We start from the raw sequence: 16,693 nt of genomic DNA, 5'->3' as shown, positions 1-16,693 counted from the left end.
ATATAACCTGAGCAAAAACACAGCTGTCGTATATTTTATCTACTTCATGGTGTGCCTACTGTGTATGAGTAAGTGACTTGACTTGGATATTAAGATCTTCAACTCTTCTCGCAAAGACAGTATTCATTTATATACCTTTTGTTTTGTTTCTTTAAATGGAGAAAGTGAAGATTTGGATGGTGGAATTTGCTGTCACCTATTTTATATGTTTCTAAGACTCCCTATAGTGATAATGTGTTACTGTAATTGTAGGGTGACTCCTGTCACAAAGACTGATATTAATGACTTTACATAGGCTGAATCTTTGTGTACCACTGGTCGAAAAACAATCAAACAAAACCCAGTTCAGCTGCCCCGGAGAAAAAAGCATGTCAGCCCTGCCTCCCATAGGCTATTTCTTTGCTCTCCACCACAAACCTTTTATCAATGTTCGTCCCAACCCTGGGCAGACACTCAGTCACAGACTATACTGAGAGTAGTGGACTGAGTCAGAAATCCAGAAAATGAAACAACTCATTAACAAACCACGTGCAGTCAGAGCGAGAGGGTCCCAGCAGTCAGGGCTAACAGTGAAGGTGGTGACCCGGAGCGCGCCCCCAGCGGTGTCCTTGTGTTTCAGTGCGGGACGGCGGCCATGGAGTGCGTGCGGCAGTCCATCGGCGAGGTGCTGGACTTCATGGCAGACATGCACACGCTGACCAAGCTGAAGGTGAGGACACTTACATCTGCCCGTCTCTCAGAATAGCTAGACAGAGACGTTTCTAGAGAGCTAAGCAGGCCAGATGGGAATTGACAGTTACCCACCCGGGTGAGTCTGTGTCTGGGGAGGGCGGAGACCGGAGTTCCGCCTCTGCCCAGAGGGAAAGGGGAAAGGAAGGGACATTTCACACGTCATCCGCTCTGCACATGGCTTTCCTCCTGCCATTTCTTCAGCGCTCGCCAGGCCCCTATTGAAGTGTTATTCCCGTTCTCCAAATGAAGAAACTGAGGCCTGAGGTGGTGCAGTACTTTGCTCAAGTTCACACTGCTGGTAAGTGGTGGACTTAGGGCTGACCTAAGACTGCTTTGACTCCCATATCATTAGTGTCTCACTGTGCCACAGAGCTCCTTTAATACCCAGAGCCTCAGTTTCCTCATTTGCAAAGTAAGTCTAATAATACCTTCCTCTGCTGACGGTTACAAGGTTAGATGTGAAATTATGCTTGTGAAGAGACTTGTGAATTGTAACACATTTTGCGAATGTAAGCCGTTTATGGTTTTTTTAAAATCTGCATTGAATCTATCTTCTTCAAGAAAATAATTCAAGACAAGGAGTAGAACAAACTTTAATTTGCAAATGGGCGAAGTCCCAGTGGATTTGTGGAGCTTATTCGTAGCTTTGCAGGGTGGGATGAATTGCCGATGCGAGTCAGCCTCCCTGTCACGAGTTGACTAAAAGATTGATGGCCTGAGAAGTTGGAGGAAGGCCCTAGACAGAGGGCAGGAGAGGACCTGAACTTGGCCCAATGAGCAGCCAGATTGCCGTCTGGCACTAAATGATTCCTTTATGATAAACAGGATCTAGTCATGCCAGAAGGTCATCAGCTAAAAATATGGCCCCTTTATCACCCAACTCAGTACCAGCCTCTGCTCAGATGATCTAAGTGTTTTTTGAGACAGCGATAGATTTGCACATCCTACTGGAAAGTAGAATCAAAATTAAAGCGATGATTTCTCATGCTATCCAGACTGAGTAATTTCCAAGCGTTGGATCGTACACTGGTTACTGATGGCTGATCTGGTTGTCTACACTTAAAGGACGTCAACGTACAAAGAAGAGGGAACAATTGTTACCTAAACAGTTTTAGCTTATATTAGAGAGCCACTTTCAAAATACAGAGAAAAATAAAGGAAGAATCCATGGTGCTCAGAAGGTTGGGGGCGGTAGACATAACCCACCTCTCTGATTGTCCGTGGTCTTAGCACACGGATGAGAAAGGTCAAGTGGCTGGTGGCTTACCTAAGGCCGTGTGACTAATTAAAGCAGCGTGGGTCTAGAAACTAGGTTTCAACTCCCAGTACAGTCCTCTTTCCATTCACTAAGCCACACTGAGCAAAGAAATTTTTCTAAATTAATTTAACAAGTATGTATCGAGCACCTATAATGTACCTCACACTGTTTGAAGCATTTAGGAAGCAATGATGAACAAAAACGAATACAGTAGATGCCCTCATTTAATTTATAGTCTGGTAACAGAGGCCAGCTTTAATGAAAGTTTTATATAAACTAAAGTAAAATTGTGACACTCACAATTGCTATGAAGAAGAGCTAGACAGCAGCATGAGATCTCCTAATAGGATGATCTGACCTAGCCAGCAGGGAGGTCAAGAAAGGCTTCCTGGAGGAAGTGACACTTAAGCTAAAATCCAAACAATGAATAACAGTTAATTAGATAGAGAGAGACAGGAACAGTATTATAGGCAGAAGAACAGCAGGAGTGCAGACCAGTCATGAGGGGGAACCCCGATAGCAAGACTGCAAGGATAGGGGGAAGATCCAGAACTCTGCAGGAACTAGATCAGTTCAGGCTTTTTACAGTATGCAGAGGACTGGTTTTGTTTGTTTTTTTTTCACCTAAAGAACAGTGGAAAGCCATTGAAGTTTCTATGGATTGTACGCTTGGGAGTAGTGGTAGAGGGTGGAAATGACAACCAGATCGTTTGGTTTTGTAGAACCACATGAAGACGTGTTCGCAGCCTCTGCATGAAGACACCTTCGGTGGACATCTCAAAGTCGGGCTGGCTCAGATAGCAGCCATGGAAATCTCCCGGGGCAACCACAGAGATAACAAAGCTGTGATTCGCTATCTGCCTTGGCTCTATCATCCCCCTTCTGCAATGCAGCAAGGGTAAGACCCTTATCGTCCGGCAACGAGGGTAAATAAGGCAGGGAGCACCCTGAGCTTCCCGGGACTCAGCGAGGGCAGATGAATGCACTGAGGATTCACGGGAGTGGACCGTGATTGGTCGGGAAGATGGGACTCGAGACCCATCTTTGTACTTACCTGCTGACCTGGCAGCGATTTTGAGCTTGAACATCTCGTGGTATGCTGCCCGTAAAAGAAACTTGCCCTCACAGAAAGCCTCAGTCATCCTGAGGGATGATGAAAACTTGGAGCTTTACCACTTTAACTCTTAGTTTCACAACTCGTTCAGTAAACCCACAGGCGATTATTGAGAACTTACCTAGCTTCCACAGACTTGGAGTGTAGCGGGAACAAGATCTAGAGCGGCAGTGAAGTCAAGTGCGAGGAAGTGTGAGCCCTGATCCCGCCTCTGAGGGACACTCAGAAGAGAGCTGCCCGGGGGTGGTTGGTGGTGGCACTCGGAGCAGGCTCGAGGCGGCCGCTTTGCGTGGTTAGCTGCTGGCTAGAGGAGAGGTTGGGGGTGGGGGTGAGGAGGCCAAGGGGAGAGAATGGAGAGCAGGAAAACGGTGGCCATGTGTTATATGTCCTCTATTCCCCTGCCCCGCCCCTCTAGAGGGGACATCAGACTTTCTGATGAGAGGAAAGGAAAGAGTGTAGGAAGAGAAACTAGTCAGAAAGGCAGCCGAGTTTACGGAGGACGGTACTGAATCCCGTGTCACCAAAGGCTACTCTTTGCTCAAGAAGCTTTGATCCAGGATTAGAGTGAGAAACAAACAAAAACCACATTGTCTTGTTGGCACTCTGCCACCTTGGTGTTTTATTTTATGTAACTGCCTGCAAGGCCACACACACCTTTCATCCCCCCCCCCCCATCAATGAGCATCTGTTGAGCACCCGACGAAACAGAGGACATAAAACCACCTTTAACAGTTCCTTCTTCTCTGCTAGACCTAAAGAATTCATCGAGTGTGTCTCCCACATCCGTCTGTTGTCCTGGCTGCTTCTGGGGTCCCTTACCCATAATGCAGTGTGTCCAAACGCCTCCTCTCCCTGCCTGCCTATACCTCTGGATGCGGGCTCCCAGATTGCAGACCATCTAATTGTTATCCTGATTGGGTTCCCAGAGCAGTCAAAGGTAAGTGATTTCTGCCAGATTAAGACCATCTGCATCAAAATTGCTCATTAGCCAAACCCTTATCAGCCAATTATGTTTCTTTTGAGAAGAAAATGCATCTTATCACCGGCCCTCCTGTGGACATTAGGAAAGCAGCTTAGTGCTAATGCCTTATTTAAAGTTGTTTAAATTCCCAGACTATCTTTTCTCTCCCCTAAATTGTTTTTCAGTTTACTTGTATAAAGATAAATTATGGAGGCAAGCAAGAGTTAGCTTCCTAGGCATTTTCCGTCTCAAAATAATGAAGAGGAATTTGAGGCTAGAAATATAATAAAAATTCTGGGCTCATTTTTTTAGAACCAGATATTAAGTGGAGAAAAATGTATGTTCTATCTAATTTTTCATGCACTGTCTTTTCAACCCAAACATCTAGGGATATATGAAGGTACAAAATGAAAATAAGAAGGCCAGTTGGAAATTCACTAAAGTACACATTAGAATCACCTGTATGCAGAGGAACTTGTAAATGGTAGAGACAGGTGCTGTGCTTCAGGCACTAAAGTTAATCCAAGGCGGGCATCAGTCATGAGCCAGTACAAGCAAAGTGGACCCATTGGGGCTAATTAGCTCTGAATGGCCAAGGCCCCTTCACAGACCTCAGGCAGATCTTGGGAGGTCCTGGCGGCTTTGGGCCAGGGCAAGCTGACTGTGTGATAACACAGAGCACCCATCCGAATGACCTGAATGATGTTGGCAGGAGAAATTAGGCAGTCAGTTTCTACTATTTCAACTCCGATCCATGTGTGATTCTGAAGGATGGTATTCTGTAATTTTGTGACCTGGCCAGTTACTTAACCTTGCTGAGCTCTGATCTTTTTTCCCTAAAATAGGGGATGGTTTTTGAGAATTATGGAGATGATCTATGAGAAAATATCAATCCAGCACAGTGCCTGGGACATCCCAGATGTTCACTCAATTGGTGCTTACCACCAGTGAGCGTATTACCTCTGCTGCCGCGGCCGCTGTCACTCCCGCTATGACTAGTAACAGTTACCAAGTGCTGGGCAGTGTGTTCATATACATCACCTCATTTACTCCTGACTGCAACTCTGTGAGGAGGGTACTATTATCCCCCTGTTGTAGACGAGGAAACACCCTCTCAAATCGTAGAATGGTCTAGCCTTCCTGATCTAATTCAGGGATGGGAATGTCAGTTTCATTAAAGGGCAAGGGAGTGGGTAGATTTGTTCTGCAAACCGAGGTGTCTTCTCTTTGAAACGATGCTTTGTTCTCTGAGCACATCCCCACAGGTTGAGTGAAGAGCAGCTGGTTTTGAGGAGATGGATCATGAGTCTGTAAGCTGGAGCTACCTCCCGCACGCAGCCTCTGATCACTTGAATTAGCCGCGCTTTGGCTGTGCCTGGAAGGCCGAAGCCACGCGGGGAGGGCTCCGTGGAGGAGCCCGGCCCACTAGAAGGTAACAGCTCCTCCTTCTGTTCTTCCTCAGACCTCCGTGCTGCACATGTGTTCCCTCTTCCATGCATTTATCTTTGCTCAGCTCTGGACCGTATATTGCGAACAAAGTGCCGTGGCCACAAATTTCCAAAGTCAGAATGAGTTCAGCTTCACAGCGATCCTGACGGCACTAGAGTTTTGGAGTAGGGTGACACCCAGCATCCTTCAGCTGATGGCTCACAACAAGGTGGTGAGTTCACAAATAATTTTTTTTCTCTCGGTTAGAATCTCAAAATGTGCAGACCACTCCAGTCCTCGCACTGCCTGTCGTAAAGATCTTGGCTGCAATGTTATAGAAATGGATTGATTGAATGTTTACATTCTAAACTGGATGTTCTGCCCGCATAAGAATTTTGATGAAAAAACAAAGCGAACAAGTCAATTGAGTATAAACAATTTCTGTTTTCTCTACCGAGTGCCAAAGGGAATATATATGAACCATCTACCTTTGAGAGCTGTTTTGGTGCTGTAAATTGAGCGAAGTAGGAGGGAGATTCACATTATTTTTGGAAAAACCCTAGTTAGGTTTTTTGGTGTTTTGTGGTGTTTTAAGAGTAGATCGACCACACACGCTTATTCCACCCAGGCACCAGAAAAGAGCTTTGCCTTTTTGAGTTACCCAAGAGGACCTGAGCTCCCCAATCTTCAAACCCAGTTCTAGTTTAATGTAGATGGCTCCCAAGTGAGGGGCTGCTCCAAACGTTATTGGGAAATAAATATCTGGGATACAGTTAACCTGAGCCCACTTCATTGAACATGCCTGGATTGTCCTCTGGGAGTCAAGATTGGAGGGTGTGTGGAAGGAATTTACAAGGGGGTTCTTCAGTTTAGTTCACTGCTTTGGAGCAGGATTCCGAGCTGGGAAGGCAGAGCCAGTGTCTTGGGTGTGGGTCGAATTCATGTCTGCCAGGCGCAAGGAACTTGGAAGAACATTCTAACGACGATCCCAACATACTCAGACACCCAACACTGCACCATGAACAAAATGCATTCCAGAAATGATTTTTGATGGGAAATTAGTCTAAGAAATATTTTCTTTTCATTCCAATTGGGAAGGGGATTATCTATTTCCTTAAGTGAAGCACTTTTTGTTTCTTTAGAGAAGCAAATATTATAAGGCAATTCTGCATGGGGAGAGATGTTTTAGTTCAATTTAGTGGACATTTATGTGAAAATTTTAGGTACACGAACAGCTCTGAATGATGTGGAGATAATTAGATTTTTTGGATCCTAGAGTCTGAGACTGAAGAAGAATTTAAGAGATTGAAAAATCCTCTATTCTGTTATTTTACAGACGATGAAATGGAGACTTCTAACTTAAGCTAGAGTCAAAAGTTTCCTTCTATTTTCATTCGCCTTTGGTGCTGTGGACATCTCTCCTTCAAAGCTCTTTTGATATTAAAATGTTACAAACGGATTTTATAGAAATGATGTTATAAATGAATTTGAATTAATTTTATTCTGAAAATTTCTTTCAACCAAGTAAGCCAGTCTGGTAAAATCTCCCTGGAGTGCTCAAAGACCCGCCTTAGGAATTTTTGACAAGGGATATCGTCACTACTGTACTTTTGAACTGTCATAAGCATGGCTACCCTTTCCATAGAGAACAAAGACTCAAGGACAGATATGCAATAAATTAAACAGCCACTCCAGATGACAGAGCTGGAAGAAAGGCCCAAAGCCCCGAGTTCTATAGTTGGAAATGAACGAAGCAGAAGCCATTGATCCTCTGGTGTGAATCACGGTGCCAGGCAGATTAGCGGAATCAATACCCGAATTTCCCTGGCAGCCCCAAGATGGATGAGGAAGGCATGACAATCGGCAAACCTCTGGAGCTTTTGAAGTTCAGTTTCTGATTCAGGTTTAAGAGGTGAAAAATCACCACTCCTTGTGGGCCCCAGTGCTCACTGTGCAGACAGACCTCACAGGCACGGGGTCTGGGGTTCTCTGTGGCTGCAGCCAGTTTGCAGGGTTTCTCTGTTATTGGAAGTAGCATTGATTGCACGTTTCTTGTTTCAGATGGTAGAAATGGTGTGTCTCCATGTGATCAGCTTAATGGAGGCATTGCAAGAGTGCAATTCAACAATTTTTGTCAAGGTAGGAAACTTATGATTTTTATTGACTGTTTCTTGCTGCTAAAGACAAACGTGGATTTATTTGAATATATCTTCTGAAGAGGGAAATAAAATGGACTTAATTTTAACACTCAGAGTTGGGGCTGGAGGATTTAGGCTCATATAACAAACCTTAGCTCAATGGGTATTATATTATTTTTCTCTTTTGCTCCACCACCGCAACTCTAACTGGGTTAAATATGTCGGACCATGACCGCATGCAGCACACCTGACTGGGGAGCGCTGGTCTGAAAATGACCCTGTAGAAGTATAGATTGGTTGGAGGTGCCTCACCTTACCTGCCACCAGAATGTCCAGGAAACCAAGAACAAGAGTCTGTGATTGTTTGCCTTGTTTGCTGGTACTTTTCCCTAAGATAAATTAATTTAGTGTCTAATACTATAAACCAGTGGACAGTATATGAAAGTAATCTAGGCACTTGTCATCTGTCCAGTGACATTAGGGACATCCTAGTGGGACAATGAAAGCAAAACTGAAAAGGGAGACTTGGTTTCTTACTTTGCTTTTTTATTTCTCCTTTTTCCTTTCCTTTCTATCATTCTGCCTCATTGTCTCGCTCGTTCTTTGTAGGGCTTCCTTCTTTACCTCTGACTTCTATACTCCATCGTCTCAGCCACCATCCTCCCTTCATTCCCCCACCCCCTCCCAGAGTGCATCAGTTTGGAACCTTCTAACCTGCTGTTCTGCTCCTTGGTTGACTCTCTTCTTTAGTAAAGGACCCTTGTCAAGTCAACTCACATAATGCTGAAGAAAAGCAGCCCATTTCCAGGGAAAACTTGACTGTTACCGGAACACTGCAAAGTGGTTGGTTAGAATAATAGTCGATAACAAAAGTCAACACTATGAAACTATATGACTGACACTTGGGTGATCAAACGTGCATTTATTTTTCACAGCTTTATTGAAGTATAATTTTCATACACTAAACTATACATGTTTAAAGTGTATAGTTTGGTAGGTCCTAATGTATATTACACCTGTGAAACCGTGACTACAATCAAGATAATGAACATATCCATCACCCCCTAAAGTTTTCTTATACCCATTTATAACCCACTGTTCCACCCCTCCCTGTACCCCACCTTCCCTTCCCCAGGCAACTGCTGATCTGCTTTCTGTCCGTATAGGTTAGTTTGCATTTTGTAGAATTTTATATAAATGGGTTCATTTGTTATGTACATTTTCCACCTTTTTTTCACTCAGAATCATTGTCTTGAGATTAATCCATGTTGTTGCATGTATTGTTAGGTCATTTCTTTTTATTTCTGAGTATTACACCATATGGGATACCACGCTTTGTTTCATTAACTGGTCAATGAATATCTGGGCTGTTTCCAGTTTTGAGCTGTTATAAATAAAGCTGCTGTGACTATTCAGGTACAAGTCTTTGTACAGATACATGCTTTCATCTATGTTAGCTAAACAACTAGGCGGGATATCTAGGCCATATGATAGGTGAATAACTTAAAGAAGTTGATAGACTGTTTTCTAAATTGCTTGTGCCGTTCATTACATTCACATCGGCAGTGTGTGTTCCAGTTCCTCCACATTTTGGGACATATTCTTTGTTTTTCTGTTTTCTAAAAACATTTGTGTATATTTGGTCTTGTTTTCCTCTTAAATAAAATTCACCAGTGTAACTTTCTGGGCTTGAAATTTTCTTTGCAGGAAGGTTTTCAACTATAGATTCAATTTCTTTAATTGATGTAAGGCTATGTAAGTTATCTGTTTATTCTTGAGTGGATCTTTAGTAGTATGTGTCTTTCAAAGAATTTTTCCATTTGTTCAGAGTAGCAGATTGTATTGGCATTAAGATGTTCATAATATCCCCTATACTTTTAAGATCTGTAGGATCAGTAGTTATGCCACTTTTTAAAATTCCTGATTTGGTGATTGGTAACTTCTCCATTTTTTTTTTTCTGTTCAATTTGACTAGAAGTTTATCAATTTTAGTGAGCTTTTCATTAAAAAAAAAAACCATCATAACAACTAGATTTTGTTTGATTTTTAAATTAGTTTTCTCTTTTTTTGTTACAATGATTTATTATGTTTTTCTTCTGATTACCTTAGATTTAATTTTCTTTTCCAGTTTCTTATGGTGGAAGTGGAACTCATTGATTTGAGACTTTTTTCAAGTAAAAATGATTAGTGCTATAAATTTTCCTCTAAGGACTGGTTTGGCTGCATCCAACAATTTAGTATGTTGTCTTCTCTTTTTCATTCAGTTCTAAATACTTTCTAACTTTCCCTTTAGTTCTTCTTCTTCTTCTTTTTTTTTTTTTTTTTGACTCATTGGTTATTTAGAAGTATATTATTTAGTTTCCAAATATTTGGGGATTTTCTGGGATGTTTCTGTTATGGATTTTTTATTTAATTTCTTTGTGTGTAGACAACATAATTTATATAATTCAAATTATTTTAAATTTATTAAGACTTGTTTTATGACCCAGAATATTGTCTCTTGGTAAATTGCTCCATGTGCACTAAAAAAGAATGTGTCACTGGGTGTCACTTTCTATGTCAGCTGATTCAAGATTATCGACAGTGTTGTTCGAGCCTTTCATTTTCTTCCTTCTGTTTAGTTATTTTACCATTTATTGAGAAAGAGATATTGAAATATTGCAATAATTATGAAATTCATTAACTTTTCAGGTCTACCAATTTTTGCTTCATGTATTATAAAGCTCTATTTTAGGTATATAATTGTTTAGGATTATTATGCCTTAATGAGTTGAAAGTATAAAATGGCTCTCTTCATCTTCAGTAATATTCTTGATCTGAAAGCTATTTTGATATTAATAAAAACAGTCCAGTTTTCTTTTGACCAGTGTTAGGATGGTATAGTTTTTTTGTATCCTTTTACTTTTAACCTCTTTGTGTCTTTATTTATTTAAATATTTTCTTCATTGATTTGAGAGAGGGGGGATAGGGAGAGAGAGAGAAGCATCAACTTGTTCTACTTAGTTGTTCCATTTAGTTGTGTACTCATTGATTGCTTCTTGCATATGCCCTGACTGAGGGTTAAACCCACAATTTCTGGCATGCTGAGTTGATGCTTCATTCACTGAGGCACCTGGCCAGGGCATGTCTTTTTATTTAAAGTGTATTTCTTATAGGCAGCAATAGTTGCATTTTTTTTTTTTTTTTAGAGGGAGAGAGGAAGGGGAAGAAATCAGAAGCATGAATTTGTAGCTGCTGCACTTTAGTTGTTTATGGATTGCTTCTCATACGTGCATTGACCCAGATGCTCCAGCCAAGCCAGTGACTTTTGGACCCAAGGCAGCAACCTTGGGCTTCAAGCCAGTGACCTTAGGCTCAAGTGACCTTGCAGTCATGTCAATGATCCCATGCCCAAGTTGGCCACACTGTGCTCAAGTTGGCAAGCCTGCACTCAAGCCAGTGGCCTCAGGGTTTTGAACGTGGGTCCTCAGAGTCCCAGGCTGATGCTCTATCCACTGCGCCATCACCTGGTCAGGCCTAATTTTAGATTTGAGGACTGGAAGAAGCATGGAGTGAAATGAATACATCCAACCAAGCAGAGTATCTTCAGTTGATCTTGTAGTGTAAGCTAAGATAAGAGAAAAGGGATCACTTTTATTTTGGTAAAAAACAATCTATTTTTTCCTTTAGTTTTTCAAATATTGTTTTCTTTTAGTTTTCCACATATTCCAGATATGGAGGAATAAAAAAACCAAACAACTTCATTATAGCATTACGGAGCCTAAAATAAATTACATCTAATTTTTACTGACAGCTCTGTAGGAACCACTAGCAAAAGGGAACTGAATGAATGTTATTGAATAAGTCAAATTAGCATTCCTGAAATAGGATGACTGCTGGGTACTATAATCCTGTCAATAATAATGAGGTTTAACCTGAAGCCTTTCGTCATGTGATTTGTAAATCACAAACCCGAGAGTTCCTTGTTGGTATATTTTAGAATTTTATGGTTTGCATGTTGCATCAATGGGGAAGAAATGGAAACTTTCCCAAAACCAACCTCGCTATTCCCCTTGATGGCCTCATACAGGGACAGCATTGGGAAGGGTGCCCAGCAGGCTCAGAGTACCCGGTGCTCCCTGGCCCCTACCCTCCCTGGCCCCTCAGAATTCTGAATAAGAGGCCAGTTCAGGTATTTCCCACATCTCAAGAGGCGTATGGACCTGCTTCCATATCAAAAAGGTCAAGAGTCTATAAAAGTCTTAGACGTTAGGACCTGCAGGGTTTGGTTCCTGATGTACAGACGTCGCGTGGAAAGCGGTTAGACTAGTTTCTTTTTTCCAGCTCAGAATGTCTAGCTGAGCCAGTTCTGTGAAGAGCCGGAGAGCACAGCCTTTTCTGGCACCAGCTTTTGTAATCTAACAGTTTGCCATGAGTGTTGGTGGCAGCGGGAGGTTGGGAGAGGGTGTCACTTCCTGGTATTCCGAATTTTAGTCCAAAATTACATCCTTCGGAACACACCATAGCCTATTTCTAAACATAATATTTATGTTAGAAGCTTCTAACATATTAACTGGCTGCAACATGAACACTGTGTTCAGGAGCAAACATCAGTGGAAGTCAGATTAGCAGATTATATACATCAGTGCAAGGCTGCAGGCACAACAGCCAGATTTAGCCTTGGGAACAGAAGCCTGGAGAGAGATGTAATCTGTCACTTCACCAGGCTTATTACGGAGAACAAATTGAGACCGGCAGCGTATGGCTGTGAGTAGCGAAGAGAACGGGCATTTATACACTAGCCCCCCTCCCAAAGTTCCTCCTCCGATCCCCTCACTTTGTTCAACACATTGCTGGCCTCCACTTTGCCCAGGTTGGGCACCTCAGCCTTTTCTTTGATTTCCCCCTCACTCTGAAGAGCCAGACCCTCACAGGTGATCTCTGCAGGCAGTGTCCTTCTCCCTCCCAGTAGCCAGCCCTGGTCTTCCCGGGACCCCGAAGGCAGCCCCCACACTGCGCTCCTGCACCCTGTCTCCACGTCCTTCTGCACCCACATCTGCTTTCCGGAGCATGGTCTGCTCGTGGTGACTGGGGCTCCTCTCTTCGGAAGTTGTACTGAATTCAGAATAAAATCCAGGCTCCTCACATGGTGTCCCAGGTCATCGGTAGACGATGGCGAGAGGCCTCACCTCTGTTTTCCTAAACTCCTCTCCCGTGGCCCTGACCCTTCAAGACCTCACGTTCAGCATCACGTGAGCCCCTGCTGGCTCCACACTCTCTGCACACGCCCGCCTCTGGGCTTTGCATTCTGAGCTGCTCTTGTATTACTTTGCTGAAACAGGGTATAACAAATTGGCTGGCTTAAATGACATAAATTGTCTCACTGTTCTGGAGGCCCGTAGTATGAGTTCAAGGCCTCAGCAGGGTGGGTTGCCCCTGAGGCCGAGCATGAGCCTGCTCCCAGGCCTCTCCCCGCACCTCCGGGGGTTTGCTGGGATCTGTGGCTCCTGCGGCCTGTGACTCTCTGCCTTCATACCATGTGACGTTCTCCTGAGTATGTGTCTGTGTTGATTTACCCCTTTTAATAAGGACACCAGTCATATTGGATTAGGGGCCCACCCTACTCTAGAATGACCACATCTTAGCTAATTACATCTGCAGTGACCCCATTTCCAAATAAGATCACATCAGAGGCTGTGTGGGTAAGGATGACATCTATTTGAGGGGACACAATTCAATCTGTTGGCAGTAAGGTTGGGGAAAGTGATAAGACGTGTATTAGCATATGAAAGATCTGAGTGGTACTGAGAAACCAGCATTCTCAGACGTATTGGCCCATAGCTCCCCCCCCTCCCGCCCCCACCCCATTTAAATCCCACCAAACTTGAGTTCTGGGGAACACGCTTGCGGAAACACTGTGGTTTGTCGCTGACTTGCTTACGGTCCAAAGGGCTGGACCGCGGCTGAGAGGGCAGTGCTCCCAGGGGACAGTCTCTGCTGAGGTCACTCAGACAGGGCGCCCTGGGGCCTCCCTGGAGGGGCCCAGCAGAGAGGCGGGGCGGGGCGGGGTGGGGGGCAGCAGAGGGGCGCGGCTGCCCTGAGCCTCACCGGGAGAGCCTTCCTCCCAGCCTGCCCGCAGCACGCCCCCGCCACCCAGACCCCCGGCTCACTCCGGCTGTGTCTCAGCTTCCACATTCAGGGCTTCTGGTTTCCTGTCGACGGAACATTTCAACCGCTCCCAGTGACATTTTCATAACACGGACAGGTAGAGTCACCGTGCTACTCGGAGACTCAGTTCTGAAGACCCGGAGGGAGTTCTGTTTCAAGAAAGTGAGGACTCCATTAGATAAATACAGTTCTTTTCCCGAGCTTGGTAGCTTTCAAGAGACTGTCATTTACGCTAAAGAGTGTGCTCCAGGCACTCAGGGGCGCTTATTAACCTCTAAGTGCTAGCAGCTCAGCAGGGCTGGGCCACAGGAAGACGTCCGCTTGTCTGATAATGGGTAACTCCACGGCAAGGCCTCAGCCCTTTGCGACCTTAAGGGGATTCAGTGTGCCTTGCTGCCCGCCTCATGGAAGCTTGTGTGGGGGAAGGGAGACGGTCTTAATGAGGCTTCTGTGTTTGCCCACACAGCTGATACCCATGTGGCTGCCGATGATTCAGTCGAACATCAAGGTAAGCGCTCCCGGAGGAGGAGGCTCTGTCCCACTCCCCTGAGGACAGAGGACGGATGTCATGACATTCACAGGGCACGTTCATGCTCCACTTCCCGTGGAGAAAGATGAACTCTACCTGCTCCTGGTCCCCGGGGGCTGATAGTGCAGGAGACCCTGCGGGCTGGAGGAGAGGCCTGTGGCCGAGGAGACAGCACGGCCCACTGGTGAGGACGGAGGTGGGGGGTCCCAGAGTCTGGGCGTCGCTGTCACTGACTAGCTGCAGCCGAGAAGCTGCCCCACCTTCAGAGGGTGCCTGCGGGCTCTGGTCCCCGCAGGTCTGGCGCCATTTCCTGGTTGCTAAAATCGTGGTGGGAAGACTACTACTAAGAAAGGACAGCACTGAGTGAAGGACAGATGTACAGATGGGGCTGGAAGGACCCTGCCCCACCCTTCACTTTACCTGAGAGGAAACCTGGGGCCGGAAGGAAGAGGAACTTGGGCGGGCCCCACAGCCAGGAGGGGAGACCCTGACGGTCTGTTTCCCACTGCCAGTCCCCCCACGAGCAGTGCATCATCGTCACAGGGCCGGAGATGCTCCATGACTAGCGAACATAGTTTTTGGAGCTTGACACGAAGACGGCAAAGCTAGCCGCCCACTCCATCCGGAACTGGACCCCATTACGGCCCTGGAAGCAGGGGAGGGGCAGGGGGAAGATGGGGCCTCTTTACTGAGCCTCTTCTCAGAGCTGAGGAGAGGTGCTGGTGGAGGGCCAGGTGGGCGGGGTGTGAAGGTCCCCAGACACTGAGGAGAAACGCGCTGACGACAGTGACTGCAGGCTCAGAGCCTGACGTGTGGTGTTGGTGCTGTTTGTGGCCATTGGCACATGAACACCTCATCCCAGTACCTCTATGTTTATTTATTTTTAATTTATTGATTGATTTTAGAAAGAGAAGAAGGGAGAGAGAGAGAGGGGGAGGGACAGAAAGAAACAGACCTGTTTCTGCATGTGCCTTGACTGGGGACCGAACCCGGAACCTCTGTGCAGCACTTGCCTTTATTGTGAAAGGTGCTGTACGTCCACCTCGAGGCATTCCAGGCCGCCCCTCCCCCTGCCAATGATAATTTGTGGCAATTTGACATTGGATAGACTGCTGAGAGGGGGCCACCGGAACTTGCTGAAAAGCTAGGGTCAATAAGAAAAGCTTACGACCTAGCTTCTTCATGTGAATTAACATGAGAGCAGAGAGCGTACAATCATGGCTAAAATGTTGGAGCACTTACTATGGGCCAAGTTCTGTTCTAAACCCTCTATAAACCGTTGGTCCTTATAAAAACCCCGTGAAGTGAGTGTTACTCTCCAAACTTTGCCCCTGAGAAAATTCAAACACAGATTGAAAAAGTTTGTTTCCAGAGTTGTCCCCAAAGGCAGGATTTGAACCCAGGGAGTCTGGTAGCTGAGCCTGGACACTTGACTGTCACACCAGGCTCATACGGTGAACAGCTCTGGGGGGACACATGCCGTTGTCAGCCCGTACCGTGATGTTGGCGTTGAACTCCTGATGCAATGACTGAGCCATAGGAATGGCACGATAGGGATGGCGTTGGGCCAGGTGGACCCTAGAAACGTGATGCTGGCCTGAGTCCCCCGCCCTGAGCTCTCAGTGCAGACAGCCCCTGAGCCACGTGCGAGTTCTGCCTGCCCAGGCCCAGGCCCGCGGCACTCCGTGGCTTGACTGTGACCCCCCAGGAAGAAAGAAACTGAACTAAGTGTCTTGCCCTTTCTTCGCAGCACCTCTCCGCGGGACTCCAGCTTCGCCTCCAGGCCATTCAGAACAACGTCAACCACCACAGCCTAAGGACGCTGCCCGGCTCGGGCCAGAGCACGGCCGGCCTGGCAGCCCTCCGCAAGTGGCTGCACTGCACCCAGTTCAAAATGGCCCAGGTGGAGATCCAGTCCTCAGAAGCCGCCTCTCAGTTCTATCCTCTATGAAGGTGGACTCCTCGGCTCTCGGCGTCAACACCTCTGGTTTAGCAATAATGGGTTTCAAAAACAAAACAATTTGATCCAAGCAGGTTGGGGAACATATTGTTACTGTACATTCTCTTTCTAGTTTAGTAAAAGACGTGCGAAGGCCGGAAGGGCCGCCAACGAAGCTTTCTTGCTACACATATTTCTGACGACTCCTTGGGCTATCTGATTAAGTGTTTCCTTACATTATTTTTTAAAGACCAAATCATTTTTCTTTAACTAACTTCTATTTTTTTTAAGAAAAACAAAATAGACTGGTGGGTACTCACAGAAAAGTTGTATAAGTCCCCCTGTTGCTATTTTTGATGATAGAGAATAAATAGGGTTTTTGAAACCTTTGTAGTGTTTTTTCTTAAAACTCCACTCTTGGCAATGCAATAAAAAAAAAAACAAAAA

The 16,693-nt window shown here is 45.3% G+C and overlaps 1 protein-coding gene across 4 annotated transcripts in view; it reads left to right on the top strand.

Moving 5' to 3' along the window:
* Window positions 1-16,693, top strand: part of UNC79 (unc-79 homolog, NALCN channel complex subunit) — a 246,226-nt gene extending 229,533 nt beyond the window's left edge. For all 4 annotated transcript variants that reach the window (XM_066276137.1, XM_066276136.1, XM_066276135.1 and 1 more), the window contains 7 exons: window positions 620-709; window positions 2,713-2,888; window positions 3,855-4,041; window positions 5,528-5,725; window positions 7,555-7,632; window positions 14,245-14,286; window positions 16,058-16,693. In XM_066276137.1, coding sequence (XP_066132234.1) covers window positions 620-709; window positions 2,713-2,888; window positions 3,855-4,041; window positions 5,528-5,725; window positions 7,555-7,632; window positions 14,245-14,286; window positions 16,058-16,258 — 972 coding nt within the window. In that variant the 3' untranslated portion in view covers window positions 16,259-16,693. The remainder of the gene's footprint in view (window positions 1-619; window positions 710-2,712; window positions 2,889-3,854; window positions 4,042-5,527; window positions 5,726-7,554; window positions 7,633-14,244; window positions 14,287-16,057) is intronic.

The sequence above is a fragment of the Saccopteryx bilineata genome, chromosome 4 (genome assembly GCF_036850765.1).
Source record: "Saccopteryx bilineata isolate mSacBil1 chromosome 4, mSacBil1_pri_phased_curated, whole genome shotgun sequence".
In the NCBI taxonomy this organism is placed as follows: domain Eukaryota; kingdom Metazoa; phylum Chordata; class Mammalia; order Chiroptera; family Emballonuridae; genus Saccopteryx; species Saccopteryx bilineata.
The sequence above is the reverse complement of the archived record's forward strand: the minus strand, read 5'-3'. Positions and strand labels throughout refer to the sequence as shown.